The sequence below is a fragment of the Orcinus orca genome, chromosome 16, assembly GCF_937001465.1.
Source record: "Orcinus orca chromosome 16, mOrcOrc1.1, whole genome shotgun sequence".
NCBI classification, from domain to species: domain Eukaryota; kingdom Metazoa; phylum Chordata; class Mammalia; order Artiodactyla; family Delphinidae; genus Orcinus; species Orcinus orca.
In genome coordinates, this window is record NC_064574.1 from 24,410,719 (window position 1) to 24,438,450 (window position 27,732).

General features: G+C 45.6%; 2 protein-coding genes across 4 annotated transcripts in view; both read left to right on the forward strand.

Moving 5' to 3' along the window:
• Window positions 1-1,343: 1,343 nt before the first annotated feature.
• GDF5 (growth differentiation factor 5) lies at window positions 1,344-5,922 on the forward strand. The gene is made up of 2 exons (XM_004272773.4): window positions 1,344-2,268; window positions 4,479-5,922. Exons 1-2 carry the CDS (start codon window positions 1,644-1,646, stop codon window positions 5,351-5,353), a joined length of 1,500 nt encoding a protein of 499 aa, XP_004272821.2. The 5' UTR covers window positions 1,344-1,643; the 3' UTR covers window positions 5,354-5,922.
• A 10,749-nt stretch (window positions 5,923-16,671) lies between these two features.
• The window catches only part of LOC101284834 (ubiquinol-cytochrome-c reductase complex assembly factor 1), a 95,945-nt gene continuing 84,884 nt past the window's right edge, over window positions 16,672-27,732 (forward strand). For all 3 annotated transcript variants that reach the window (XM_004272769.3, XM_004272770.3, XM_049698913.1), the window contains exon 1: window positions 16,672-16,823. In XM_004272769.3, coding sequence (XP_004272817.1) covers window positions 16,800-16,823 — 24 coding nt within the window. In that variant the 5' untranslated portion in view covers window positions 16,672-16,799. The remainder of the gene's footprint in view (window positions 16,824-27,732) is intronic.

The window sequence follows — 27,732 nt, forward strand, 5'->3', positions numbered from 1 at the left end:
CATGTGGGCTTTCTCAAGTTGCGGCGAGCGGGGCTACTCTCCGTTGCGGTGCGCGGGCTTCTCCTTGCGGTGGCTTCTCTTGTTGCAGAGCACGGGCTCTAGGCGTGTGGGCTTCAGTAGTTGTGGCTCGCGGGCTCTAGAGCGCAGTCTCAGTAGCTGTGGCGCACAGGCTTAGTTACTCCGCGGCATGTGGGATCTTCCCGGACCAGGGCTCTAACCCCTGCCCCCTGGATTGGCAGGCGGATTCTTAACCAGGGAAGGAGGAGGTAAATTTTCAGCTGAAGCTCTCAGGATGAGGAGGACTACCTCCCATTGTGGGAGTGAAAGGAGGGTATTCCAGGTAAAGGGAACAGTTTTCCCCCACGAGTCCAGCTGGAATTGAGACTTCTTCCAGAACTACCAGAAAAGCACTGTGTGGGAAATCATTTTTCCAGCCTCCTGAAGGGGCCGCTGCTGCCCCAGGCAGGGGCTGCCACCTCTGGACTCAGCCAGTCCCTCCCAACAAAACTGAGTTTGTCTTTGCTGGGGTGGCAGTGAGGTACACTCTGGATCTGCCTCCATCTAAGGAGTAGGCTCAGGGTGGCAGCGCCCCCAAAGCCTGAAGTAACAATCTGAGCTCAGTCAACGGCATCTGGGGGGAGGGGTGTAGTGGGTACTGATACTTTTCTGTCTCTGGGTCACCACAAGTTTAATAAAGTAAAAGAAACTGTGGGTAAATGCTGCCATCTGTACTGCCCACCCCCCAACAACAAATCAGGTCCCAGACTAGACGCAAAGGTTGCTTTAAAAACACCCCAAGGACTTAACTGAAAACCCACACTCCTCATGTTTCTGGGGCTTAAGATCCTTGAGTTCACTCCTCAGCATCTCTCCTCAGGAAGGTGGGGTGGGCTGCCCCGTGACGTGGAGGTAAAGACCCGAGAGTTTGCTCCGTGGGACTGAGAGGCCCCCCCCAAGCCTAGAAGCCCCCCTCGGGGCTGTGTGCCAAGAGTCCCCGTGAGCCATGGCCTCAGAGGGCAGCGGTGATTTTTTTCACATAAATATATCGCACTTAAATGAGTTTAGACAGCATGACATCAGAGAGTAATTAAATTGGTTTGGGTTGGAATTCCGTTTCCAATTCCTGAGTTCAGGTTTGTAAAAGATTTTTCTGAGCACCTGCAGGCATGTGTGTGTGTGTGTGTGTGTGTGTGTGTGTGTGTGTGTGTAAGTATTTTCACTGGAAAGGATTCAAAACTTAAAAAAAAAAAAAAAAGAACTGGAGCACACAGGCAGCATTACGCCATTCTTCCTTCTTGGAAAAATCCCTCAGCCTTATACAAGCCTCCTTCAAGCCCTCAGTCAGTTGTGCAGGAGAAAGGGGGCGGTCGGCTTTCTCCTTTCAAGAACGAGTTATTTTCAGCTGCTGACTGGAGACGGTGCACGTCTGGATACGAGAGCATTTCCACTATGGGACTGGATACAGACACACACCCGGCAGACTTCAAGAGCCTCAGACTGAGGAGAAAGCCTTTCCTTCTGCTGCTACTGCTGCTGCCGCTGCTTTTGAGGGTCCACTCTTTTCATGGTTTTTCCTGCCAAACCAGAGGCACCTCCGCTGCTGCCACTGTTCTCTTTGGTGTCATTCAGCGGCTGTCCAGAGGATGAGACTCCCCAAAGTCCTCACTTTCTTGCTTTGGCACCTGGCTTGGCTGGACCTGGAATTCATCTGCACTGTGTTGGGTGCCCCTGACTTGGGCCAGAGACCCCAGGGGGCCAGGCCAGGATTGGCCAAAGCAGAAGCCAAGGAGAGGCCCCCTCTGGCCCAGAACATCTTCAGGCCGGGGGGTCACAGCTACGGTGGGGGGGCCACCAATGCCAGGGCAAAGGGGGGCACTGGGCAGACAGGAGCCCTGACACAGCCCAAGAAGGATGAACCCAAAAACCTGCCCCCCAGATCGGGTGGCCCTGAACCCAAGCCAGGACACCCTCCCCAGACAAGGCAGGCTGCAACGCGGACTGTGACCCCAAAAGGACAGCTTCTTGGGGGTAAGGCACCACCAAAGACAGGATCTGTCCCCAGCCCCTTCCTGCTGAAGAAGGCCAGGGAGCCTGGGTCCCCTCGAGAGCCCAAGGAGCCATTCCGCCCGCCCCCAATCACGCCCCACGAATACATGCTCTCGCTGTACAGGAGGCTGTCCGAGGCTGACAGAAAGGGAGGCAACAGCAGCGTGAAGTTGGAGGCTGGCCTGGCCAACACCATCACCAGCTTTATTGACAAAGGGCAAGGTGAGGGGGCGGGGGGGGGGCAGGGGCACGGCTCAGAGGGAGGGGCATCTGCATGCATGGAGGGGGCTCTTAGAGCCCCGCCACTGCACTGGTGGGAGACGGTGTGTGCATCTGGCCTGGGTGGTATCTGGGACTTACCTCACACACTCCAGGTCCCAGGCTGTTGGCATGTCAGAGCTGGAGGGCACCTGGGGATCACCAAGCGCCATTCCTGCAAGGTGCAGAGGGGGTTACTGAAGCCTGGGAAGGAGATAAGACCTGCCTGTTGGTGGCAGAGTTGGGGACCAGCCTCTAAGACTCTTGATTACCAGGCCATGCTCTGTGCTTATGTGAATTGGCCAGACTTTCCAGGCTGCAGAGGGTTGTAGGTTTTCTCAGATGGCAGAGAGAGAAATTAATCTCAGATACCCATGGTTCTCCCACTTTGCCTTTGGCCTGGGGGGCAGAGGGGACAAGATAGGTGACGACAGTAAATGAGGCATAGTGGAGTTCTGGAACAACCTCTAGATATACGAGGTGGGGCAGGGTGGACAACAGACCTAGGGTCTAACTCACCGTGTGACCTTGGGAAAGCCCCTTCTCCCTTTGGGGTCTCAGTTTCCCCATCAGTACAACCCTATGGAGGTTGGATTGGGTGATTTCTGAGAGCCCTTCAAATATGAAAACTTTTTGTCCTGTCCTAAACACACATCATTTTTATCATGAACCCAGGAGACGATGTGCTCCCTTCACTTCTCCCTCTGCCCACCCCACATCACTGTCTTGGCTTTTCCTCTCAACTTGCTGTGTGATCTCAGCAAGTCCCTTCCCCTCTTAGGGCCTCAGTTTCTCCATAAGTGTGAAGAGGGAGGTGGACCTGATTGCTAGAGTTGCTGGCAGCTCATACGTTCTGGTTCTGGGAGTCTTGGGACTTTGGCTGGCAGGGTGGGGGAAGGGTCAGAGAGAGGAAGAGGCTCCTCATTAGAGCTGGCCAGTGGGGGAATGACAGAGGTGGGGGGAGGCACAGAGGCAGCAGGTCTGGCTGAGGTTGGGGGAGGTGGCCTGGCTGCCTGCCCAGCCAGAGCAAGCTGTGACCCCTTGGGGAAATCATAAAATAAGTCCCTGTGCCCCCCAGCTCTAAGGGAGCTTGGAGGGGGGAGATGGGGAGTTTAAAGGCCTAATCAGCTTCTAGAGCAATATTATGAATGTTTCCCAATGGCAAATTGGTATTTAGGAAGGAAGGCATGCTGATTCGGACATACTACTGAGCTTCTTATACACACACACAGCCTTATATTTATACGTACATGCTGAATCACACACACATGTACACACGTGCACACACACCTTACATATATACAAGGAATCTTCTTACATATATATAGAAACATATACATACATACCCTTCAAATATTCACACAAGCACAATCATACATGCATATAACATGTCACTCACATATGCATTACTTTTCATACTCACATGTGAACTGAACCATACATACACACACACACCAACTGTCATTCACACACACACACACACATTCACATACCCAGCAGGGTAAGAAACATACACAACAAAATCATTATACTGGGAAGCCAGGAAAATTGGCTTATAGACAGGTTTTTTTGTTAACTTGCTGTGTGACTTTAGGCAAGTCACTCCCCCTCTCTGTCCCTCATCCGTAAAACAAGAACACTAAGATCTTCTTTAAGGCAGGGTATAGTAGAAGCAGCTCAGGATCCGGTGTAAAAAGTTCTAGGCTGGAGTTCCAGCTCTGCTTTTTCCCAGACGGGTGACCATGAGCAAGTCACTAACTTCTCTGAGCCTCAGGTTCCTCCCCTGGAAAAACAGGGGTCATTATAATGCCCATTCCACCTATCTTACCAAAGAGAAATCATATTGGATAACAGATGGGAGAGGGGCAGGGAGAAGGCAGTTCTAAGGCTCATGGACCTCTGCTATGCATCTCATTGACACAAACACCCAGAATCACTCCAATCAGCTACAGCCACATCTACAGATCAACAATCCTACTTGGTTGACTGTATAGGAAGCTCCCTTATTTTGAAAAAGGCTCCCAGTGGTTTGGGTCTTGCCCTCTGTCAGAGTGGGGAAGAGGTTAAAGAACGTTCTCTCGAGGGGAGAAGAGCTGTGGTCCTCCCCTGAGGCCTTAAGGTGACCAGCTCCCTTGGTGAGGTTGTAGGGAATGACTTATGGGTGTTCTCTCTAGATGACCGAGGTCCTGCGATCAGGAAGCAGAGGTACATGTTTGACATTAGCGCCCTGGAGAAGGATGGGCTACTAGGGGCCGAGCTGCGGATCTTGCGGAAGAAGCCCTCGGACACAGCTAAGCCAGTGGCCCCCGGCAGTGGGCGAGCTGCCCAGCTGAAGCTGTCCAGCTGCCCCAGCGGCCGACAGCCGGCGGCCTTGCTGGATGTGCGTTCCATGCCAGGCCTGGATGGATCTGGCTGGGAGGTGTTCGACATCTGGAAGCTCTTCCGAAACTTTAAGAACTCGGCCCAGCTGTGCCTGGAGCTGGAGGCCTGGGAACGGGGCCGGGCTGTGGACCTCCGTGGCCTGGGCTTTGACCGGGCTGCCCGGCAGGTCCATGAGAAGGCCCTGTTCCTGGTGTTTGGCCGCACCAAGAAACGGGACCTGTTCTTTAATGAGATTAAGGCCCGCTCTGGCCAAGATGATAAGACCGTCTACGAGTACCTGTTCAGCCAGCGGCGAAAGCGGCGGGCCCCACTGGCCACACGTCAGGGCAAGCGGCCCAGCAAGAACCCCAAGGCCCGTTGCAGTCGGAAGGCGCTGCATGTCAACTTCAAGGACATGGGCTGGGACGACTGGATTATCGCGCCCCTGGAGTACGAGGCCTTCCACTGCGAGGGGCTATGCGAGTTTCCCCTGCGCTCCCACCTGGAGCCCACGAACCATGCAGTCATCCAGACCCTGATGAACTCCATGGACCCTGAGTCCACGCCACCCACCTGCTGTGTGCCCACGCGGCTGAGTCCCATCAGCATCCTCTTCATTGACTCCGCCAACAACGTGGTCTATAAGCAGTATGAGGACATGGTCGTGGAGTCTTGTGGCTGCAGGTAGCAGCACTGGCCTCTGTCTTCCTGGGTGATACATCCCAGGATGCTGGTCACAAGAGCCCCTCCACGCACTCCTGGAATCACAGAGGGGTCGGGAAGCTACAGCCAGGAGCACCTACACAGCCTGCGTGAAAGGGGATTTCAACAGCCTTGTTCACTCTCAGAGTGGGAACTGGGCTGAAGGTCTCTTTCTATCCACAAGTCCCCCTGTCTGAGGAGCTCTGCCCTTCTGCTGCTCTGACTGGCGGGGACAGGCCCAGGGAGACAGACTCTGAATGGGACTGAGACCCAGGAGGCCTTGTCTTCCAATGAAACTCAGCCCACCACCTCTCCTTACCGGGACCTTCTCGATCTCTGGACTCTCCAGGGAGGGCTCGCCTTGGGAGAGGCACAGGTGCCACCTCCTCCTTGAATTACCATTGTGCTTGATGACTTTCTGCCCCTGGGGCAGATGGATGCTGGTTGGGCAGGGGTGGGAAAGAGGGGGAGCGGGTTTGGGCATGGGTGTGAGGCTCTTAGACTGTTAGATTAAAATGTACATTGATTAGATAAAAAACAAAACCATGCCTAAAACTGTGGCAGATTTCTTATTTACCCCAGGGGACCCAGTGACCCTTCAAAGAATGACTGTCCCAGAGAGGGGAGGCGGGCTGCCCAGAGCAGAATGGGACAGAGAGCACAGGCTGAGCAGGGCCAGTGCTACCTCTAACCCCATTCCTGGTTTTCTTCCAGAGCTCCATCTATTCCACTGAGGCATAGCAACAGAGTTAGGTTTCCTTTTTGACATTCCTTAGTCAAGTTTGTTGCCTCCAAAATGGATCCCTTAAATGGGAGGGAAACTGGGGATTTCATTTCCTCTAAAGTCATCCCCACTTCATTCACCAGTGTCTGCTCTGTCCCCTCTCATCCCCACATCATACTCACAGAATCAACTGGTCACCATTTAAAGGGCCCTCCACCTCTCACTGGGGAACGTGGGCTGCCACGATCTCCTCTTCCCCTATGGGGGCATCTCTTTTCTATCACTGACCACTGTTCCTCACGTAATCTTACCTGTGATCTTATCTTACCTGCTACCCTCCAGTTCGGCACACATTCCACGCCTTCACCCCAGCTCTAGAAACAACTGGAGCTCCTCCCCTTTATATTATACCGTATATAATTACATAATTATACATTAGTAACCTCCCCACTGACCTTACTGACCTTAGACGGACCAATGCCAGACACATTCCTGCTTGGGGCTTGGCCCAGACTAAATGCCCACTTCCCTTTTCCACTAGAACCTATGGGGAAGAGCGAGGCATGAGCTCTTGGGAGGGGAATACAGCCTTCTGGTAGGGAAATTTGGGCACCTGAGTCCTTGTTCCAAGGGCTCAGGACCAGGTTCTGCCTGGCTGAAGAAAGGGAGGACCAGCAGAAGAAAGCCTAGGCCTCAGCTTCCCACCCAGGGGGCCTCAAAATTTCCCCCATCTCTCTCCAGCTGGGTCTTCGATTCCCAGGGCTCCTAGCCAAAGCTGTTTCAACAGTAAGAATTCTTGCCCAGCTCTGGGCAGATCCTGTGTTTCTTCCCTCTAGGCCTGAAACCTGGGTTGTCAGGACCTGAAGCAAAAGCCCAGGGTGGGGGGCAGCATACCTTCGAGCTACCTCCCTGGCTTGGAGGCCATTCCCTGTCCCTGAGGGGCCAGCCTGAGCCTGGAGCCTAGCCCTCGCTGGCCGAGTTTCGTTGTGTTTGGCTGGGGGCAGGCCCACAAGCTCTGGAAGTAAACAAAGGAGCTGCACGGCAGACAGAGTTCTGGTGTATGTGAGAGGAGAGTGAGCCTGGAAGGGAGGTGCCCGGGGAGGCCAAGCAGTGGACTGTGGACACAGGGAGAGCAGTGTAGAAGCAGGGTGGCTGGAGACCCAAGGGCAGAGAGGCAGGGGACCAAGGGGTCACAGGTGGGGCAGGCTCCTACATGCACTGATTTCCTGGGCTGTACGTCCCTGGTTTCTTGGAAAGTCTGACAGATTGGAGCTCTCCCTGCCTTATCCCTATCAGAGAGCTTCAAGGACTCTCAGCCACGGTGCTCTTCCTGCTGAGGCCCAGGCATTGAATTGAATGTTGTGGCTCCAGCTTGATACCCTAGGAGCTTCCTCTCCCTCCTCCACCTGTCCTAGAACACTTTTTCGCAAGAGAACCACTCAGACTCTCTACCTGACCCCCTTTCCCACCCAGACTATGGGGAACCAATCAGATTGTTGTGGGTGGGAACAGCCCTTCCATCCTAACCATCTGATCTGTTCAACTGCCTCCTTGGAAAATTATCCCCACCAGGCACCCACCTCCAGTCCCAATCATAACAGGCTGCATACTTGTACAGGGCATTCTCACACCAAAAGGTTCAAGGCTTATATCGTTCTTTAGAGTTCACAAACACTGTCTCAGCTGTGGTCTCACAGCTCTGCTGGCCACAAAAGGCAGCCCAGTTTCAAATTTCAAGATTTGTCACTTAGAGTTAGAGGCCTTGGGCAAGTCGTCTAATTCCATGAACCTTGATTTCCTCATTTGTGAAAATAAAAGGGGGGGTGGAAGGGTAAACGATGTACCTATTTCATAAGGCTAACTGTGAGGATACGAAAAACACTCAGCACAGTAGCTGGCACAGAGGTGGCACTCAACAAATATTAGTTGTTATCATTATTGTGCCTCAAACAGTCTTGTGAAGCAGGCAGGGCAAGGAATGTTACCCTCTGCTCCCCTATTTTTACAGATGAGAAGTTAACAATCCAGAGAGGTAACTGCAGGTCTCCTGCAGGTCTCTGTATTCTTTGTACCATTCTTGCCACTTTTCTGGATCCCCAATTCCACTGACCCCAGTCTTGGCAAGTAGTAGAATTATCTTCCTGGGGCTTGGCGCCCTGGTCTTAAAGTATCTCCTTGGGGACACAGAATATTGTTAGTTCTCAGGGAGAAATAGCTAAGCATATAGTTTAGGGCAGGGAAAATGGGAGGTCCATAGCAGAGGAAAGAAGTGAGGCCCCCAAAGCTCTGATGCCATCTCTTGACCTCTTCCACATCCCCGTGTCCCAGGGCCACAAGCTGGAGAATCAGCTGTTCTAGGGCTTGGAACACACAACCTTGGGAAGCCTCTGGCTTCACAATTAGTTCTTTTGATCTGAATATAATGTGAGGAAGCAGAGTTAAGCAGAATAGTCATATATGCTTAGGAGTCAAGCAGATCTGGGTTCCAGTTCTAGTTCCACGACTTTCCAGCTGAGTGACTTCGAGCAAGTTACTTAACCTCTCTAGTTTCTCTAACTGTAAAAGAGGGATAATAATATCAAATTTAATGGACCTGGGATGCAGGAAAGGGGATATTCATTCATTCCATCCATCTTTGATCCATCTATTCATTTATTAACCAGTAAATATTTATTGAGGGTCTTCTATGGCTCAATACTGTTCTGAATGTTGGGGTAATAATAAAAACTACAATGTTTATTGAGGGCTTATTATGTGCCAGGTACTGTGCTTAGCACTTTACATGAAGTCTCTTATCTTGCAATGATCATGCCTTCAAGTTCCATGCATGAATGAAAGAGAAAATAAAGATCCCAAAGGGGGCTTCCCTGGTGGCGCAGTGGTTGAGAGTCCACCTGCCAATGCAGGGGACACGGGTTCGTGCCCCAGTCCGGGAAGATCCCACATGCCGCGGAGTGGCTGGGTCTGTGAGCCATGGCCACTGAGCCTGCGCGTCCAGAGCCTGTGCTGTGCAGCGGGAGAGGCCACAGCAGTGAGAGGCCTGCGTACTGCAAAAAAAAAAAAAAAAAAAAGATCCCAAAGGATACTAAGATGGTAAGGTAATAGACTGAATCAAAGGAAATGAAATAAAACAGGGGGGAAAGTCATCAGAATGCATGAAACCAACCATACAAGTACAAGATATGAAGTGTGATTTCACAACTTCAGATGGGAAAGAGATAGTGTTGTAGGTAACTGTGAACTTAGTAGAATCAACTGAATATAATGTGGGTGCCTAAGTGCAAATACAAGTGTGGGCTTTATTAATAGACATGTACTGTACAAACCCAAAGAGACTGTGGTTCTGCTCTCTTAGCAGGACTTGGGGAGTGTTGAGATGGAGAGAATAAGGGAGAAGCAGAGTCAAGGGTGAATCCTGTGGCTTTTTTGCTTGAGCAACCGGGCGGATGGTGTGCCATTCAACAACAATGAAAAGAGAAAACACAGAAGGAGGACAGATTTTTAGAGGAAGATGATGAGGTCAGTTTTGGACACGTCAAGTCTGAAGAACTCTTACAAGATTAGCTTTAACTAAGAAAAATGGCAATTCTTCCATTGAAATGATATAAAGAAGAAAGGATACATGCATGCTATACAAGTAGGTTTGTTTGGTGGTGGGAAGTTGAGTTTCCTTCTGATGGCTTCTAATTTATTTTTTCTCTGTGAAGCAGGAGGTGAGGCTATCTGTTCAGAGACAGTAAGAAGGGGTCAGAGTCAAGGAACGTGGAACAGGTTCCTGTTATGGGTTGAATTGTGTCCCTCAAAAGGAATATGTTAAAGTCCAACACCCCTGCCCCTAACCTATGAATATAACCTTATCTGGAAAAAGGATCTTCACAGATGTAATCAAGTTAAGATAAGGTCATCAGGGTGGACCCTAATCCAGTATGAGTGGAGTCCTTATAAGATGAGAAGAGACACAGAGACAGGTACAAAAGAAGTCCATGTGCTGACAGAGGCAGAGACTGGAGTTAAAAAAATCAAGAAACAGCAAGGATTCCTGGCAATGACCAGAAGCTAGGAAGAGACAAGGAAAGATCCTCCTCCCCTAGAGCCTTCAGATAGAGCGTGATCCTTGTCAACACCTTGATTTTGATCAGAATTTTTTTTTTTTTTTTTTTTTGTGGTACGCGGGCCTCTCACTGCTGTGGCCTCTCCCGTTGCGGAGCACAGGCTCCGGACGCGCAGGCTCAACGGCCATGGCTCATGGGCCCAGCCGCTCCGTGGCATGTGGGATCTTCCCGGACCGGGGCACAAACCTGTGTCCCCTGCATCGGTAGGCGGACTCTCAACCACTGTGCCACCAGGGAAGCCCAACACCTTGATTTTGGACTTCTTACCTCCAGAACTGTGAGACAATACATTTCCATTGTTTTATGCCACCTGGCTTGTTTTTTTTGTTGTTGTTGTTATGGAAGTCCTAGGAATCTAATACAGTTATAAATGGTAGTTTTGGAAAAGGGGGGCAGAGTTGAGCGTAATAAAGGTTGGTATCCATATTTGATGGTACCAATATGTTCCTTGCATGATTTTCTCCAATAGTACTCAATAACCTAGATGCAGGCATGGTGTCTCTCTAGGTGGGGGGGCAGGGACAGAAAGACATTTGAGCAAGGGAGTTATATTGCAAGAGATATGCAATTACAGTGACAGACTGTATGATCTGAGTTAGATAGAAGGAGAGAGATGAGAGGGTTGACAGACTACTGTGTAAAGAGAAGAGATAAAAAGCCTGGAGGTCTCAATGAGGTAGAAATGACAAGTGTCCTAGGAATGAATGGACACTTAAAGAGTAGGATGGTGAGGGAATTCCCTGGCTGTCCAGTGGTTAGGGCTCCATGCTTCCACTGCAGGGGGCACAGGTTTGATCTCTGGTCGGGGAAATAAGATCCTGCAAGCCGCATGGTGTGGCCAAAAAAAAAAAAAAAAGGACGGTGAGAACCCAGAATGGCATAAATTAAAATTTTCATAATTAAAACAATTCTGGTGATGAGGTTCAGGAATTGGCCATGGGAATGGGTGGCTGGACACTTCACAGAAATGGAATCATACTCATAGTGTATGTAGCCTTTTGCGATTGACTTCTTTCACTTAGCATAATGTTTTAAAGGGTCAGCCATATTGGAGTGTATCAGTAGTTCATTCCTTGTTATTGCTGAGAAATATTCTATTTTCTGGATATATCACATTTTATTTATCCATTTCATCAGTTGAAGGATATTTAGGTTGTTTTTGGCTATTATGAATAATGTTGTGATGAACAACCATATACAATTTTTTGTGTGGGCATATGTTTTAATTTCTCTTAAATATATACCTAGGAATGGAATCACTGGGCCATATGGTAACTTTATGTTTATCATTTTTAGGAACAACCAGACTGTTTTCCAAACATCACATACATCAATGTATGAGGGATCCAGTTTTTCCACATCCTTGTCAGCACTTTGTATTACATGTCTGCTTGATTATAGCCATCTAGTGGGCATGTGAAGTGGTATCTCATTGTGTGTATGTGTGTGTGTGTGTGTGTGTGTGTTTCCCTAATGACTAATAATGTTGATCATCTTTTCATTAGCTTCTTGACCATTTGTATATCTTCTTTGAGAGACGTCTATTCAAATCTTTTGCCCATTTTTTTTTTTTTTTTGCAGTACGCGGGCCTCTCACTGTTGTGGCCTCTCCCGCTGCGGAGCAACAGGCTCCGGATGCGCAGGCTCAGCGGCCATGGCTCACGGGCACAGCCGCTTCACCGCATGTGGGATCTTCCGGGCACGAAGATCCGGACCGGGGCACGAACCCGTGTCCCCTGCATCGGCAGGTGGACTCTCAACCACTGCGCCACCAGGGGAGCCCTCCTTTGCCCATTTTTGACTGGGTGTTTTTTTTTTAATTACTGAGTTGTAGACTTCTTTGGATATTCTGCATACAAGTCCCTTATCAGATATGTGATTTACAAATATTTTCTCCCATTCTATACCTTTTCGCTTTCTTGATGGTATCTTTTGCAACATAAAAGTTTAAATTTTTATGTAGTCCAATTTATCTATTTTTTTCTTTTGTTATTTGTACTTTTGATGTTTTATCTAAGAAGGCTTTGCCTAAAACAAGGTCACAAAGATTTACTCTTATGTTTTCTTCTAAGAGCTTTATAGTTTAGCTCTTATATTTGGACCTGTGATCCATTTTGAGTTAATTGTCAATATGGTGTGAAATAGGAGTCCAACTTCATTCTTTTGCATTGTCTTTTAAAATTTTTGTGAATATGTATTATACCTCCACAGCTGTAATATGCCTGAGGGCAAGGACCAAGTTCTACTTCTTTGTATTTTCCATAAAACCAATGAGTAAACTTTTTTTTTTCAGAATAAGGTTTTGAGAGTGATATGGATATTTTTCTTTCAATTTTATTTTATTTTATTATTATTATTTTTTCAGCCGCACTGCGCTGCTTGGAAGATCTTAGTTCACTGACCAGGGATCAAACCCGGGCCCCTGGCAGTGGAAGCTCAGAGTCCTAACCATTGGACTATCAGGGAATTCCCTTTTCTTTCAATTTTAAAGGTAATTATATAGATGCAGTACAAACTCCAAACAACGCAAAAGGATATATAGTGAAAAAAATATGTCTCCTTTCCAGACCTAACCTCCTAGTCTCCCAGCCCTCTTCTTCAGAATCAACCATCATAACCACTATTACCAGTTTCTTGTGTTTCCTTCCAGTGATTTTCTACAGCTACACTAGCACATACTTAGAATAGGATCCAAAGTCTTTACCATGGCCAACAAGCTCCCCCATGATCTGGCCTCTAGGGCCAGGTTGTCAACCTCATCTCTTACCATACTCTTCCTTATTCATTTGGCTCTAGGCCGTGATAACCTCCTTTCTCTTCCTTGGAAACACCAAGCATTCTCTCATGTTGGGACCTTTGCACTTGTGTTCTCTCTGCCCAGCATGCTCTTTTCCAAGATATTTACATGGGTCACTCTCTCATTTCATTCACATTTCTTTTTTTTTTTTTTTTGGCTGCACCACACGGCTTGCAGGATCTTAGTTCCCCAACCAGGGATTGAACCCAGACCCCTGGCAGTGAAAGCACCGAGTCCTAACCACTGGACTGCCAGGGAATGCCCTTGAAACTTTTTCTTGACAATATCATCACCATCTTTGCACTGATGACATCTATTCCATGGCCTGGAAAAACAATCCTTTATTGACTCCAACCATCAGCTCTCTCCTCTGCTAATCCCAAGTTAGCTAATGATTTTGAAGAAAAATCACACAGAAATAGATGGATGCCATTAAAATTTTTGCTCTTGGAGGCTTCCCTGGTGGCGCAGTGGTTGCGAGTCCGCCTGCCGATGCAGGGGACACGGGTTCGTGCCCCGGTCTGGGAGGATCCCACATGCCGTGGAGCGGCTGGGCCCGTGAGCCATGGCTGCTGAGCCTGGGCGTCCGGAGCCTGTGCTCCACAACGGGAGAGGCCACAACAGTGAGAGGCCCGCATACCGCAAAAAAAAAAAAAAAAAAAAAAAAAAAAAAAAAATTTTTGCTCTTAAGTGTATAAGAATATTCATGGAAACATTGGTCATAAGAACAACAACAAAAAGAAACAAACTATATGCCATATATATCATATGATAGAACAGCTGTTAAAAGGAAATGAACTGGATCTACGTAGAGCAACATATATAGAATTTTAAAAAGAAACTAGTAAAAAGAAGGAAGCAGCAAAATAAAACAAAACTATGCTGTCAATTAAGTTAAAAATAAAAGGAAAAAAACGAAAACCCACACCAACCAGAAAGACATATTTCTAAGGGAACATGTATATGTATATGAAAGCATTAAGAAAGATCTGAAAGGAAATTCAATTTTAGAGAGGGTGGAAGGTTGGGATTCAAGGTGATGGTAAAAAGGGACTTTAGCTTTATCTGTAACATGCTAATTTTTAGAAAATACAGTGTAATCATAAATCACTTTTTAATTTAAAATTAATTAATAAATTAAAATTTATAAAGTGGAGAGTTACCAGCTTCAACTAGATTCTCCATATTTCACTGGCCCCTTTTTCTTTCATTCTCTGTTAAACTTTAAACTTTCTCCTTCTTCTAAACTATAATCTCATACCATCTGCCTTCCTCTGAGTAGAAAAACTTTCCTGCCAAGTTAACAGAGAAAATAGAAGCCATCAGAAAGGAAATTAAATATCAGTCTTTTCTCTTGTCCCCATCTTAGTTCATCATCTCTTGTGTGAATTATTTACTTGGTCTTAAATTTGCACAGTTTTTGTATCACATTTGCTTCTTGAATCTGATTAACAAGAACATTGCTCTTATCCCCCCCTTTTTTTTATAGATAGGTAGTTTTTTTTAAAATAAATTTATTTATTTATTTATTTTTGGCTGCATTGGGTCTTCATTGCTGCCCCGCGGGCTTTCTCCTGTTGCAGCGAGCGGGGTCTACTCTTCATTGTGATGCGCGGGCTTCTTGTTGCGGTGGCTTGTCTTGTTGCGGAGCACGGGCTCTAGGCGCACGGGCTTCAGTAGTTGCGGCACGCAGGCTCAGTAGTTGTGGCTTGCGGGCTCTAGAGCACAGGCTCAGTAGCTGTAGGAAGGGAAGTGCCCCCCCCTTTTAAAATAAATTAATTTATTTATTTATATTTGGCTGCATTGGGTCTTTGTTGCTGTGCACGGGCTTTCTCTAGTTGGCGGCGAGCGGGGACTACTCTTCGTTGTGGTGCGCGGGTTTCTCATTGCAGTGGCTTCTCTTGTTGCAGAGCATGGTCTCTAGGCGTGCAGGCTTCAGTAGTTGTGGTTCACAGGCTCTAGAGCGCAGGCTCAGTAGTTGTGGCGCACGGGCTTAGTTGCTCCGCGGCATGTGGGATCTTCCCGGACCAGGGATCGAACCCCTGTCCCCTGCATTGGCAGGCGGATTCTTAACCACTGCGCCACCAGGGAAGCCGGGAAACCCCCCTTTTTAATATGTGATGCAACTTGTCCTAACTTATGTGTGGGAGCGCTACACCACTGTTTCCAATACCAAACACATAAGCTGTCCACTTGAGTGCAAAGCATCTAAAGGGTAGTTTCTAAAGCGTAGTTTCCTTCCCATGTTGTTATTATTATTATTTTTAATTTGGTTGCGCTGGGTCTTAGTTGATGCAGGCGGGCTCCTTAGTTGTGGCATGTGAACTCTTAGTTGCGGCATGCATGTGGGATCTAGTTCCCTGACCAGGGATCGAACCTGGGCCCCCTGCATTGGGAGGGCAGGGTCCTATCCACTGTGCCACCAGGGAAGTCCCCGCATGTTATTCTCTAATTTAGCTCTTTGTTGTTCCCTTCATAGCACTTACCACAATTTTTAACTATTTTATTTTTTTCATCGGCTTACTAGACTTTTGTGACACAGCACCTCCAGCCTCTACCCCCCCACCCCCAGGTCTATGAGCTCCAGGAAGCCAGTATACACACCTGTCTTGTGTCCAGCACATAGTGACCATTCAGTGGGTCTATGTTGACTGAATGAAAGAGAAGGGAGTCCTTCAGCACCCTGCCCTTCTGCTCCCAGTCACCCCAGGAGCACTGACACCTTCTCTCCTCTACTGTTCTTGGGATACAATGAATGCAAGAGGTGTTCTAGCCAAGGCCATTCTCTCCCAACCTCCTGTGGAAACTCTTTGCGTCCTTGATTCTTTCTTCTGTATCTTCATCTTTGTAATAATTTCCTATCAGTACTCAAAGATGCTCCCAATCACAACCAACCAACCAGAAGCCCCTAAAGTTCCTTCTTCGGGTCTCAGGTCAGCAGGTGACCACCCTCTTCCCCTGAATTTCAGGACTCAGCCATGCCCTTTGTTCTTCCTCCTACTCTTTCTCAGGCTCGTTTTAGAGAATCTTTTTTTTTTTTCTTTCAGTAATTGGCTGGGTTGGGTCTTCATTGCTGCGCGCGGACTTTCTCTAGTTGCGGCGAGCAGGGTCTGCTCTTCATTGCGGTGCATGGGCTTTGCATTGCAGTGGATTCTCTTGTTGCGGAGCACGGGCTCTAGGAGCGTGGGCTCAGTAGTTACGGCTTGCAGGCTCAGTAGTTGTGGCGCACGGGCTTAGTTGCTCCGTGGCATGTGGGATCTTCCAGGACCAGGACTCGAAATTGCGTCCCCTGCATTCGCAGGCGGGTTCCTAACCACTGCACCACCAGGGAAGTCCCTTAGGGAGTTCTGAAGTGCTAGGATTCTCCCAGGATTCTGTTCTTTTCAACCATCGGTGAAAAGGGGGGAATCCTTGTGGGGACAGAGTCTGGGAAAGAGGGACTCCGACAAGGTGGTGCTGAAGACTGAGGCTGGGTGAGGTGGGTTAATGAAAGAGCTATGAAAAGCCCGAGGCAGAGGTCAAAGAGGACAGGTGTTGTGATGACTTGAGCCTCTGTGACGTGTCTGGCGGAGACTAGGGAGAGCGGGAGGCGCGCGCCCTTCCCGACCTTCCGGCCGCGCCCCAGGCCCTGCCTCCTCGCGCACAGCAGTGAAAGCGCGCGCTCGTGTGCGCAGCGACCTCTGTGCGCCTGCGCCGCCGTTGCCGGGCATCCGCCGGCGAAAAGACGACCTAGGGGAGGGGTGGTGGCAGCGGGGACTCCGGAAGCCCACCTTTCACCCGGAAATGGTTGTCGAGAAACATGGCGTTGCTGGTGCGAGTCCTTGTGAGTGAAGGAGTAATTTTGTGGTGTCGCCCACCGGGCCTTCGGGTTGGAGTCGGAGAGGGAGGGGCGGGAGCAACTGGACGGAAGTGCAGGAGCGGAGCCTGTGCGGTAGCGAGGCTGCGCGGCCGCATCTCTTCGGGGAAACTGAGGCAGTTTCCCACCTCCCCCGATCCTCGGTTTGGCCGTGGCTTCCCCCTCTTTGGAGAAGGCGTGAGACTGACGTCAGATATAAATTTGACTAAGCTTGCTTTTCCTTGGTCACCACCTGTGACTCCTTCCCCTCAGGGAGAGAGGCAGCGCGTGGGGCACTGATTGTAGTTTCGGGAGACCCGGGTTCTAGTTCCTGTTCTGTCACTAACGCTCAGGGTGACTTTGGGCAAGTCACTTTTGGGCTTCAGAGTTCCCATGGTCAAAGCGAGGACGTAAATCTGCAAGTGTTTGGGATTCTGAGGTTCTTTGGGTTTGTTTCAGAGATCAGTAGATCAATTATTAACTCTATAGTTAAGTGGAATACTCTTATATGCTATTAGAGTGAAAGCTGCACGAGAACTGGGGTCATATCTGTCGTTTTCACCCTGCCTAGCACAGTGTCTGGCACATCATAGGTGTTCAGTAAAGATTTGTTGAAGGAATGAAATAAGTGATGAAGAACTACTAGACTAATTAACACCCATATGGGAAGCTGCTGCACCTCTTGTGATTCAGTCCTGAACTTCTAGCCGACTCTGACTTATAGAAATTAAAGAGAACAAGAGTTAGGAGGATACAGAGCTTGGGTCCTAATCATGGAGGGATAGTAGAATTTATAATTTTATCAAGTCTTTAAAAAAACTGGGTCAAGGAGATTGTTTTTCATAGCAGACACTGTGTATTCCTGCCTCTAGCTTTCTTTTGAGTTCTGATATTAGAAATATTTGTGTCTAATCTTTTTATATGTGGCATACACGGCTTGTGATTTTCCTTCTTGTATTCCTTGTCAGCCTAGCAAAGTGCAGTGCCCTCTGTTGTTGCGTAGTAAAAGTTTTTTTGAAGAGTAGCTCCTGTAACCTACAGAAAGTAACTTGGTGAAGTAATTGTTGATGCCAGGGCAGGAACTGATTCAGATCTGACGACTGCTGAGGAAATGGCAACTAGGATGTCCTAAGTGGTTTTTTTTGGCCATGGTGCTCGGCTTGTGAGATCTTAGTTCCCTGACCAGGAATCGAACCCAGGCCCCTGGCAGTGGAAGCGCAGAATCCTAACCACTGGACCACCAGGGAATTCCCTACTAAGTGTTTTGTTTTTTAAAAAAATATTTATTTATTATTATTATTATTTTTTTGGCTGTGTTGGGGTCTTAGTTGCGGTGCGCAGGCTTCTCTCTAGTTGTGGCTCGCATACTCAGTAGCTGCGGTGCATGGGCTTAGTTGCCCTGCTGCGTGTGGGATCTTAGTTCCTTGACCAGGAATTGAACCTGTGTCCCCTGCATTGGAAGGTGAATTCTTAACCACTGGACCACCAGGGAAGTCCCCCTCCTAGATGTATTTTTTTTTAATTAATTAATTAATTTTTGGCTGCGTTGGGTCTTTGTTGCTGCGTGCGGGCTTTCTCTAGTTGTGAGCAGGGGCTACTCTTCGTTGTGATACACAGGCTTGTCACTACAGTGGCTTCTCTTGTTGCTGAGCACAGGCTCTAGGCGCTCGCGCTTCAGTAGTTGTGGCATGTGGGCTCAGTAGTTGTGGCTCATGGGCTCTAGAGCACAGGCTCTGTAGTTGTGGTGCACAGGCTTAGTTGCTCTGCGGCCTGTGGGATCTTCCCAGACCAGGGATCGAACCCATGGCAGATTCTTAACCACTGTGCTACCAGGGAAGTCCCATCCTAGGTGTTTTTAAGATAGATACTTTGGGGGGGAAAGATGAGAATTTTATTGGGCTGTAGATCTGAAATGAATACCTTGACTTGTCTTGGAAGTTAGTGACTTCCTCAGCTGAGCATGCTGCTGAGCATGTGGATGGTTACAGGATCTTTTCTTCTTGGTTGGTAGCATCCAGTGAAACCACCTTTCTAACTGCCTTCTATTAGTTGAATCTTTTTCTACCCCCCATTTATCCCTTTCTATTCATCTTTTTAGGTGGAAAGCAAGATTAGGTAAGGAAAGTCACTTTCACTTTATACGGTATACTGTAATTCTTTGAAGTCTTCTTATCATATGTTGTAATGTGTGACAAAGCAACAGAAACTCCCTTAGGACTAGAGAGTTACAGTAAACATGAAAGTAGCAGATATTTATTGATCACCTATGCTGAAGAGGCATTAGGGTTAGGCACTGTGAGGAATTCACAAATACAGGAAAATGCACCTGTCTAGGTGTCGGAAGAGCCTTGTTTGAAAGCTTGGCCCCATTACTTACTATGGGTATAGCCTTGAGCAAATCACCTAACTTCTCTGAGCCTCAGATTTTCTTAAGGGTAAGTTTGATAGGGTTGATCAGAGAATCAGTTGATACAAATGACATTTTAAATGCTTGTTTTCCCTTCCTTTTAATTCAGTGACTATTTTGAGTGTTCACTGCATTCTAGCAACTCTCCAAGGGACTGAGGATGAAAAACATAGAACTTATTCTCATGTTTATAATCTAATAGCAGAGACAGAAAACTACTGATAACAGTTCTTGAAATGCTGTGATAGAAGTCTTAACTAGGTGCTGTGGTAGCAGAGTAGAAAGGCACCTAACCCAGCCTGAGGACAAGCATTTAGATGCTTAAACTAAATGAGGGAGCATTAGATGGGGAATAGGGGAAAGGAAATAGAGGAGAAGCATTAGCTTATGCTACTATGCTAGACAACAAAGGCGCTCTAAGTAAATCTCTCTGGCTGGACTCGGGGGCACTTGTGGGGAAATGGCAGTAGAGGAGACATTGCCTTGCATGTCATAGTTAGGGGTTGGAGATTTATCTTGAGGCAGAGGGCAGCCACTGAAGTATTTTAAACGAAGGGAAGATTTATTTTTAAAGGGTTTTTTGATGCATTTACTCTTGTTTTTTTTCTTATTTAAATTTTTAAGATTGAGGAATAATTGACGTACAGTAAATCACACTTATTTAGTTGTATAATTTGATAAGTTTTGACACAGGTATACACCCGAAAAGTCATAATCATAATAAAAATAACGAACATATCCGTCACTCCCCAAAATTTCTTTGCGCCCTTTTGCAATCCTTATATTGCTCTCCCTGCTTCCAGCCACCATTGATCAGGGGAACACTTTGTTCCTTCTCTCATTTTTAAATTGAAATTAAAAATTTTTAATTTGAAAGTATAAAAAAGTAAAAAAAAAAGTCCAATCCACATAGTAAACAAAAAACATAGATTTTTGTTTTAATAGATCCCTGTAACAAGGGTGGATGTAACAGATGGGTCAGTCAGAGAGGGCTGAGATTAGAGTCCCCAAGGCCAGTCAGAAACTAAAGTAATCCTGGAAGAAGTGATGAAGCCTGTACTAAGTGGGAGATGGACAGTGTGGTTAAAGAAGAAGGGATGGTTGCAAGAGGTATTGAGGAAATTGTCTACAGAGCTTGATGAGAGATTAGATGTTAAGGATGAGGAAGAGGCAAGAGTCTAACAGCTTGTCCCAGGTCAGCCTAGGATGACTGAGTTAATAGCAGTGTTCTTCACTGAGAAAATCTAGCTGGAGTTTTTGGGGGTTTTCTGTTTGTTGGTGTTTTTTTGTTGTTGTTGGTTTTTGTTTTTGCAGCTGGATATTTGGTGTTCAGGAGAGGGAGCTGAAATGTAAGTTGTAGTTGAAACAAAAATGTTGAGATTTCTCGAGCAATAATATTGATAGGGAACATTTATAGGGCGTTTACCATGTGGTAAGCACTCTTTAATACTTTATATGTGTGAACTTGCTAAATCCTTATGACAGCCCTTTGAAAAGGTAGGCACTATTATTCCCCCATTTTGCAGACAAGAAAATTGAACCACCGAGAAGTAGTATTCCTGAAATATTCTCATTAATCTCCCCTTACTTTTTCCTCTTTCTGTCTTTTTGACCAGTTTTTACCCTTCTCCAAGGATGGGTTTGGGAAGGAGGAGTAAACTGAAACACTGCTATTGCTGAGTAGATCTAGCAGAGGAACTGGACATTTGAGCAGTGCGCTGGGGCTTTTTTATGGTTTTATGAGCTGTTTTGACATTGGTAATAATTTTTACTTTTCTTTGATAGTAGTATAAATTGCAGAAAGCCACACTGGATTTAAAAAAAATTGTAGTAGAATACGCATAACATAATTTACCATTTCAACCAATTTTAAGTGTACAGTTCAGTGGTATTAAGTACATTCACATTGTTGTGCTGCCATCACCACCATCATCCAAAGAACTCTTTTCATCTTCGAAAATTGAAACTCTGTACCTATTAAAAGATAAATCCCTATGCCCCACTCTACCCAGCCCTGGGCAACCACCATTCTTTCTGTCTTTATGATTTTGACTACTCTAGGTACCTCATATAAGTGGAATCATACAGTGTTTGTTCTTTTGTGTCTGGCTTATTTCACTTAACATAATGTCCTGAAAGTTCATCCATGTTGTAGCATGACAGAATTTCCTTTTTTTAAGGCTGAATAATATTCTGTTGTATGCATATACTACATTTCATTTATCCGTTAATCTGTTGATGGGCACTTTGGTTGCTTCCACCTTTTGGCTATTGCCAAATAGTGCTGCCATGAACATGGGTGTACAAATATTTGTTCTAGTCCCTGTTGTTACATCTTTTGGGTATGTGCTCAGAAGTAGAATTGTTGGATCATATTGTAATTCTATGTTTAATTTTTTGAGCAATCACCATTCTGTTTTCCATAGCAGCTGCACCATTTTACATTTCTACCAGCCAAGCACAAGGGTTTCAATTTCTCCACATCTTCTCCAACACTTATTTTCTTTCTTTCTTTTTTTTGTTTTTATAGTGGCCATCCGAATGGGTGTGAGAGGATAATCTCATTGTAGTTTTTTTTTTTCAGATTTTTTTTGATTTGGACTATTTTTAAAGTCTTTTTAAAAATTTAATTAATTTATTTATTTTTGGCTGCACTGGGTCTACTTTGCTGCGCACAGACTTTTCTCTAGTTGCAGTGAGCAGGGGCTACTCTTTGTTGCGGTGTGCGGGCTTCTCATTGTGGTGGTTTCTCTTGTTGCAGAGCATGGGCTCTAGACATGTGGGCTTCAGTAGTTGTGGCATGTGGGCTCAGTAGTTGTGGCACATGGGCTTAGTTGCTCTGTGGCATGTGGGATGTGGGAGCTTCCCAGACCAGGGATCGAACCCATGTCCCCTGCATTGGCAGGCGGATTCTCAACCACTGCGCCCCCAGGGAAGTCCCATCTGCAAGTATTTTTTCACATATTTTTTCTGTTCCTTATTTCTCTCTTCTCTGTCTGAGACTTCCATTATACATATGTTGGTATGTTTGATGGTGTAGGTACGTTTGCTGGTAGGTCTCTGAGACTCCATTAAATTTTCTTCATTTTTTTTTTTTCTTTTCGTTGGGCTGGATAATCTCAATTGATCTATCTTCAAGGTCACTGATTCTTTCTTTTGCTCAAATCTGCTGTTAAACTTCTCTAGTGAAATGTTAATTTTATTTATTGTTCTTTTCTTTTTAAAAAATTTTTTTAAAAAAATATTTATTTATTTATTTGCTTGCACCAGGTCTTAGTTGTGGCAGATGGGCTCCTTAGTTGCAGCTCGCAGGCTCCTTAGTTGTGGCTTGCCTGCTCCTTAGTTGCGGCCTGCGGGCTCCTCATTTGTGGCATGTGTACTCTTACTTGCAGCATGCATGTGGGATCTAGTTCTCTGACCAAGGATCAAACCCAGGCGCCCTGCATTGGGAGTGCAGAGTCCTATCCACTGCACCACCAGAGAAGTCCCTTATTGTTCTTTTCAACTCCAGAATTTTTGTTTGGCTTTTTGTAAAATTTCTTTCTTTATTGATATTGTTTATTTGGTGAGATATCATTCTCATACTTTGCTTTTGTTCTTTAGTCATGGTTTCCTTTAGATCTTAAAATTTTTAAATAGCTGGTTCAAAGTCTTTGTCTGGTTTGTCTAATGTCTGGGCTTCCTCAGGGACAGTTTCTACTGATTTTTAAATTTTCCCTTGTATTGACCATGCTTTTCTTGTTGTTTTACATGTTTCACAAGTTTTTGTTGAAAACTAAACATTTTAAATAATATAATGTGGCACCTCTGGAAATCAGGACTTTGTTTTCCCAGAGTTTGTTGTTATTTTTCTGTTTAGTGACTTTTATGAATTAATTCTGTAAAGTCTGTATTCTTTGTCATGTGGTCTCTGCCCAGTTAGCTTAGTGGTCAAGTAATGATTGGATGGAGATTTCCTTAAATGCCTGGAACCAATGAGTCTCTTAGTATTTGTTGAGGGGCTCTGTGTGCATTTTGGAGCATGCCTTCATCCTTCTGCCAGTCATTTGACAGTTCTGCCTTAACCTTCACTTCCTGCTTGCGAAGCACCTCAAGGTCAACCAGAGATGAGAGCTTAGAGCAGTCTCGGGTCTTTCCTGTTCTGGGCATGTGCACAAACCTGTGCATCTGCTTGGCCTTCAAATTCCCGGGAATATGTCAGAGCTTTTCAAGGTCCCTATGCATATCTCATTCCTCTGATTTTCCTTTTAAACTTTTTGATTAGCCTATTGTTTTCCCCAAGTATTATCCACTGCCTCAGGCAGCCACAAAGTTAAACAATTGCCTCTATTTGTTTTCCACTAATGCTCCTGGGGAAAATGGTTATCATACTGGAGGAGTTTCAAGACGGATGGAGTCTTCCAAGGAACTGCTAGACAGATCAAATAATTCCAGACCTTTGTGAATAAGGTTTGAGGAGCTTCAACCCCATTCAGGAGTCAACTTTTCTCCAGAGAAGACTAGTTCCTTTCAGTGAATACTACTATTTAGAAACCAAGTTTGGATGCTACATGTTGTCATTGCAACTGAGGTGTCATTGCTTCCAGGCCCTATCAGTACAGGAGTAGGAAGTATATGTATGTGTATACATATACATAAACACACATATGTTGATTTCTTTACCTCTGTATATTAAAAACTTACACCAGTTACTCTAAATCCATCCCAATAGCACAGGGTTTATTCTGTCCTTTTGCCTTTTCATATTTGTTAACTCCTTTCTCTGATAGAAACCTGATCCCTCATCCTTAATATATTTACTGATTTGCTCAAATCCTTCCTGTATTTGTGAATTCACATACTTGCTAAAATTTATTTGTAACCCGAATCAATACTTGTGGTGCTTTTGCAGTCATTTGTGGACATGTGCAGGGGGTGAAAAATTTGAACTGCAACATGCATATTCCTGGCTGAGGTGATACTCTGACTTCTTGTTTTAGCTATTATGCTGTAAACAAGTATCCTTCTCATGGTCAATTTAGTGTCATGTTTTTTGCATTTTTGTGCTTTTGTTGGTGATTTCCCTGTTTAAAATCGCCCCCAGGTGTAGTGCTGAAGTGCTGTCTAGTGCTGCTAAGTGCAAAAAGGCTGTGATGTTTCTTGTGGAGAAGATTTGTGTGTTATAGATGAGTTTTGTTCAGGAGAGAGTTAGTGCTGTTGGCTCTGAGTTCAGTGTTAATGAATCAACAACATATTAAATAAGGTGTCTTTAAACAGAAACACACAAAACAAGTTCATGTATTGTTTGGTTGATGAAAATGTTGTGACCAGAGGCTTGCAGGAACCTAACCCTGTATTTTTCCCCTAGGAGCAATGGTTCAGTGTTTGCTAACTTAGTGTTTGTGGTCACTTTGTAAAACATAACTGTGGGGAGTAGGAGAATTGACTACCTGTAAAGCCTTTTCCAGCTCATGGGTGAGCAAAGGAAAATACTATGTATCTTAAAAACCACATGAAGAAAGAGTCTGGTCAGTGGACTAATTAAAGTGTAGTCACAAAAAGAGCTGATCTGTGAGAATATTTTCAAATACGATGTAAAATCACCTGCAAATCACAATATGCACAGGAAATACAAACATAAAACGTATCTTTAAAATTTTGGTTGAAGTGTTGATGAGGCAAAAGGATAATAAAACCAGTTCCCGCTGAGTAATGGTGTTTATACTATCCTAAGTTAAAGCAATGTGTTTTGTTTTTTGTTTTTTTTTTGCCGTACGCGGGCCTCTCACTGTGTGGCCTCTCCCATTGCAGAGCACAGGCTCCCGATGCGCAGGCTCAGCGGCCATGGCTCACGGGCCCAGCCGCTCCGCGGCATGTGGGATCTTCCCAGACCGGGGCATGAACCCATGTCCCCTGCATCGGCAGTCAGATTCTCAACCATTGCGCCACCAGGGAAGCCCTAAAGCAATGATTTTAACCACTGGAATTTTTTTCTGAACTTGGGAGAACTGAGGTTTGCTAATTGTTATAGACCTAATGTATTAGTATCTATAAGAGGATGATAAGTACTTCCACAGATTTACTGATACATATTTATAAATGAAGTATTGGGAGAGGTGGAAAGGAAAAAGGACTTAGTAGAATCAGTAGAACCAGAACCTGGAGTCTAGGTTGAAGCAAATGAGCTCATGCTTTGGGTATGAGAGAAGAAGAGAGTCCCAGAGGAACTCCAAGGGGATTAGCTTGTGTGGAGAGGAGCAGTAATTCTCAAACCAGAGAGTATGAGTCAGGTTTTGGAACTGCTGAGTGGAGAATGCAAGGCAGAGTATGTAAGTATATTGATGGGTTGGAGTCCAGTTGGTAAAGATCAGGTGTTTAAGTTTGACTACAGAGACACTTGGAGGCACTGCAAGCTTTTGAGAAAGGGAATTCCAGGTTCAAAGCAATATTTTAAGAAAATGGTTCTTGCTGCTGTGACAGTTTGCTGGGGAAAGAGGAGTTTACTTAACATAATTCAGTGACAGTTGTTAATAGCAATAGTGAAGCCTTTGTGTGTGTGTTTTACTGTTATTGAAGTGCTTTTACAGGTGGTCCTTGGGACGCTCCTGTGAGGTAGCTTTTATTATTCCCACTTTTAAGTAAGGGAAAATGGAGGTCCAGAGTTTTGAGTAACTAGTTCAGGGTCACACAGCTATTTAATGGTAGGCTTGTGATTCAGATACCCTTTCTGCTACACCTCAGTTTCAATTAAGGATTTCGACAAAGAATTGTTGTTGTAGGATTGGAGAAGGAAAGAAAACAGCAGCTGATTAGTACTTTCTTCTAATAAGATGTGATTTAAAGTATTGGCATGAAACCAAGTAGAGTCAAATGTTACAGAGAAAATTTTTATTGACATTGGAAAAAATATGATGAAATTCTTCAGAAAATCTTCCAAAAGTTTGCATTGTTCCTACTTGTAATTTCCTCTTACCTTACCCCCACCCCCCACCCCCACTCCGCTTTGGGCCTGAATCTGCTGAAGTTTCATCTTAGCACGTATTTACATTTTTAGGAAAGGAACATCTGACATGGAATGATCTGGTAAATGTGTCAGCTGTTAGTAAACAAGAAGCCAGTAATTGTATCTCATTTGAAAACAATCCCAACAGGTCAAACCTCAGCTGAAATAAAATCCTATTTTTAAGCTTTACTTTTAATTTGAAACATAAGTTGCTGTGAGTAGCCTATTAGAAACAGTTACACAACTTTAGAAAGCATCTCTAGGTTTAAAATTCTAATACCTTTCTCCCCCTTACCCCTGGCCCTTCCTGCCTAGTCATGAGGAAATGGAGATTCAGATTCAACTTAATATTTATTGAGTTGGACATACTGCAAAGGACATTTTTTTCCTTAAAATCCTGAGAGGTAGGGATTTTTATTTATTTTATGGAAGAGGCAACAAAGGCTCATAGCTCACTGACAGGGGAGCCAAGAGTCAAATCAGTGCTTTCTGATTCCAAGTACAGGACTCTTCCCATAGTATTATGCTGTATTTTAATTGGTTCAAGACTAGGTCATAGAGTGGTAGAGCTAGAAGGGACTTTGGGGATATTTCCTCTACCCTTTCATCCCATAAATGAGCATGGATCCAGGAGCTGGGCTTTCTGGATTCAAATCTTAACCCTGCTATTTATTAACCATGTGACCTTGGGAAGTTACTTATCCATACTTCCATTTCTTTATCCATATACGTGGAATAATAGCAATATACCTAAGTCATTGGGTGGTGATTATGAGGTTTAAATGAGTTCATATATGTAAAGTACCTGAAAAATACCTGGCACATAGTAAGTGTTTATAAGTATTACTAATATTTGTTAAGAGGAAACTGAGTATCATAAAGGTGTAATTACTTCTAAAGATTATATTAAAGTAGCTGAGTTTAAACTAGGATCCGGATCTTTGACTCCTACTATTGTAGTTGATGGTTGGCAAAGTGTTTTCAGATAGTTTGGTATATCCAGTCCTCATTATGGCTCTATAAAGTCTACAGGCCAAGTGAAAGAAACCCTTCGATCTCCCAAAGTTGGTTTCTAGGACAGAGATTTCCAGTGCTGTGTACGTGGATGCCATTTATACAGTGGGTTGTATTTCAGCTTCATAAAGTAAAGCAGGCTTCTCATTTAGCAAGGTAGAGCTTCTCCTTTCTCCAGCCTAACCTTTCACTTTAGTCCAGAGACCTTTTTGAGGTCAATTAATGCCAGAGGGAAAAATTGGACCTCAGTCATAGCTCTAACAGCCACTTAATCTCCCTTTGTCTTGGAAATCAAATTGCCCAAGTGTGTTTTCCCACCCTAAAAATTTCAGCCCATGGGGCTTCCCTGGTGGCACAGTGGTTGAGAGTCTGCCTGCCGATTCAGGGAACACGGGTTCGTGCCCCGCTCCGGGAAGATCCCACATGCCGCGGAGTGGCTGGGCCCGTGAGCCATGGCCGCTGAGCCTGCGCGTCCGGAGCCTGTGCTCCGCAAT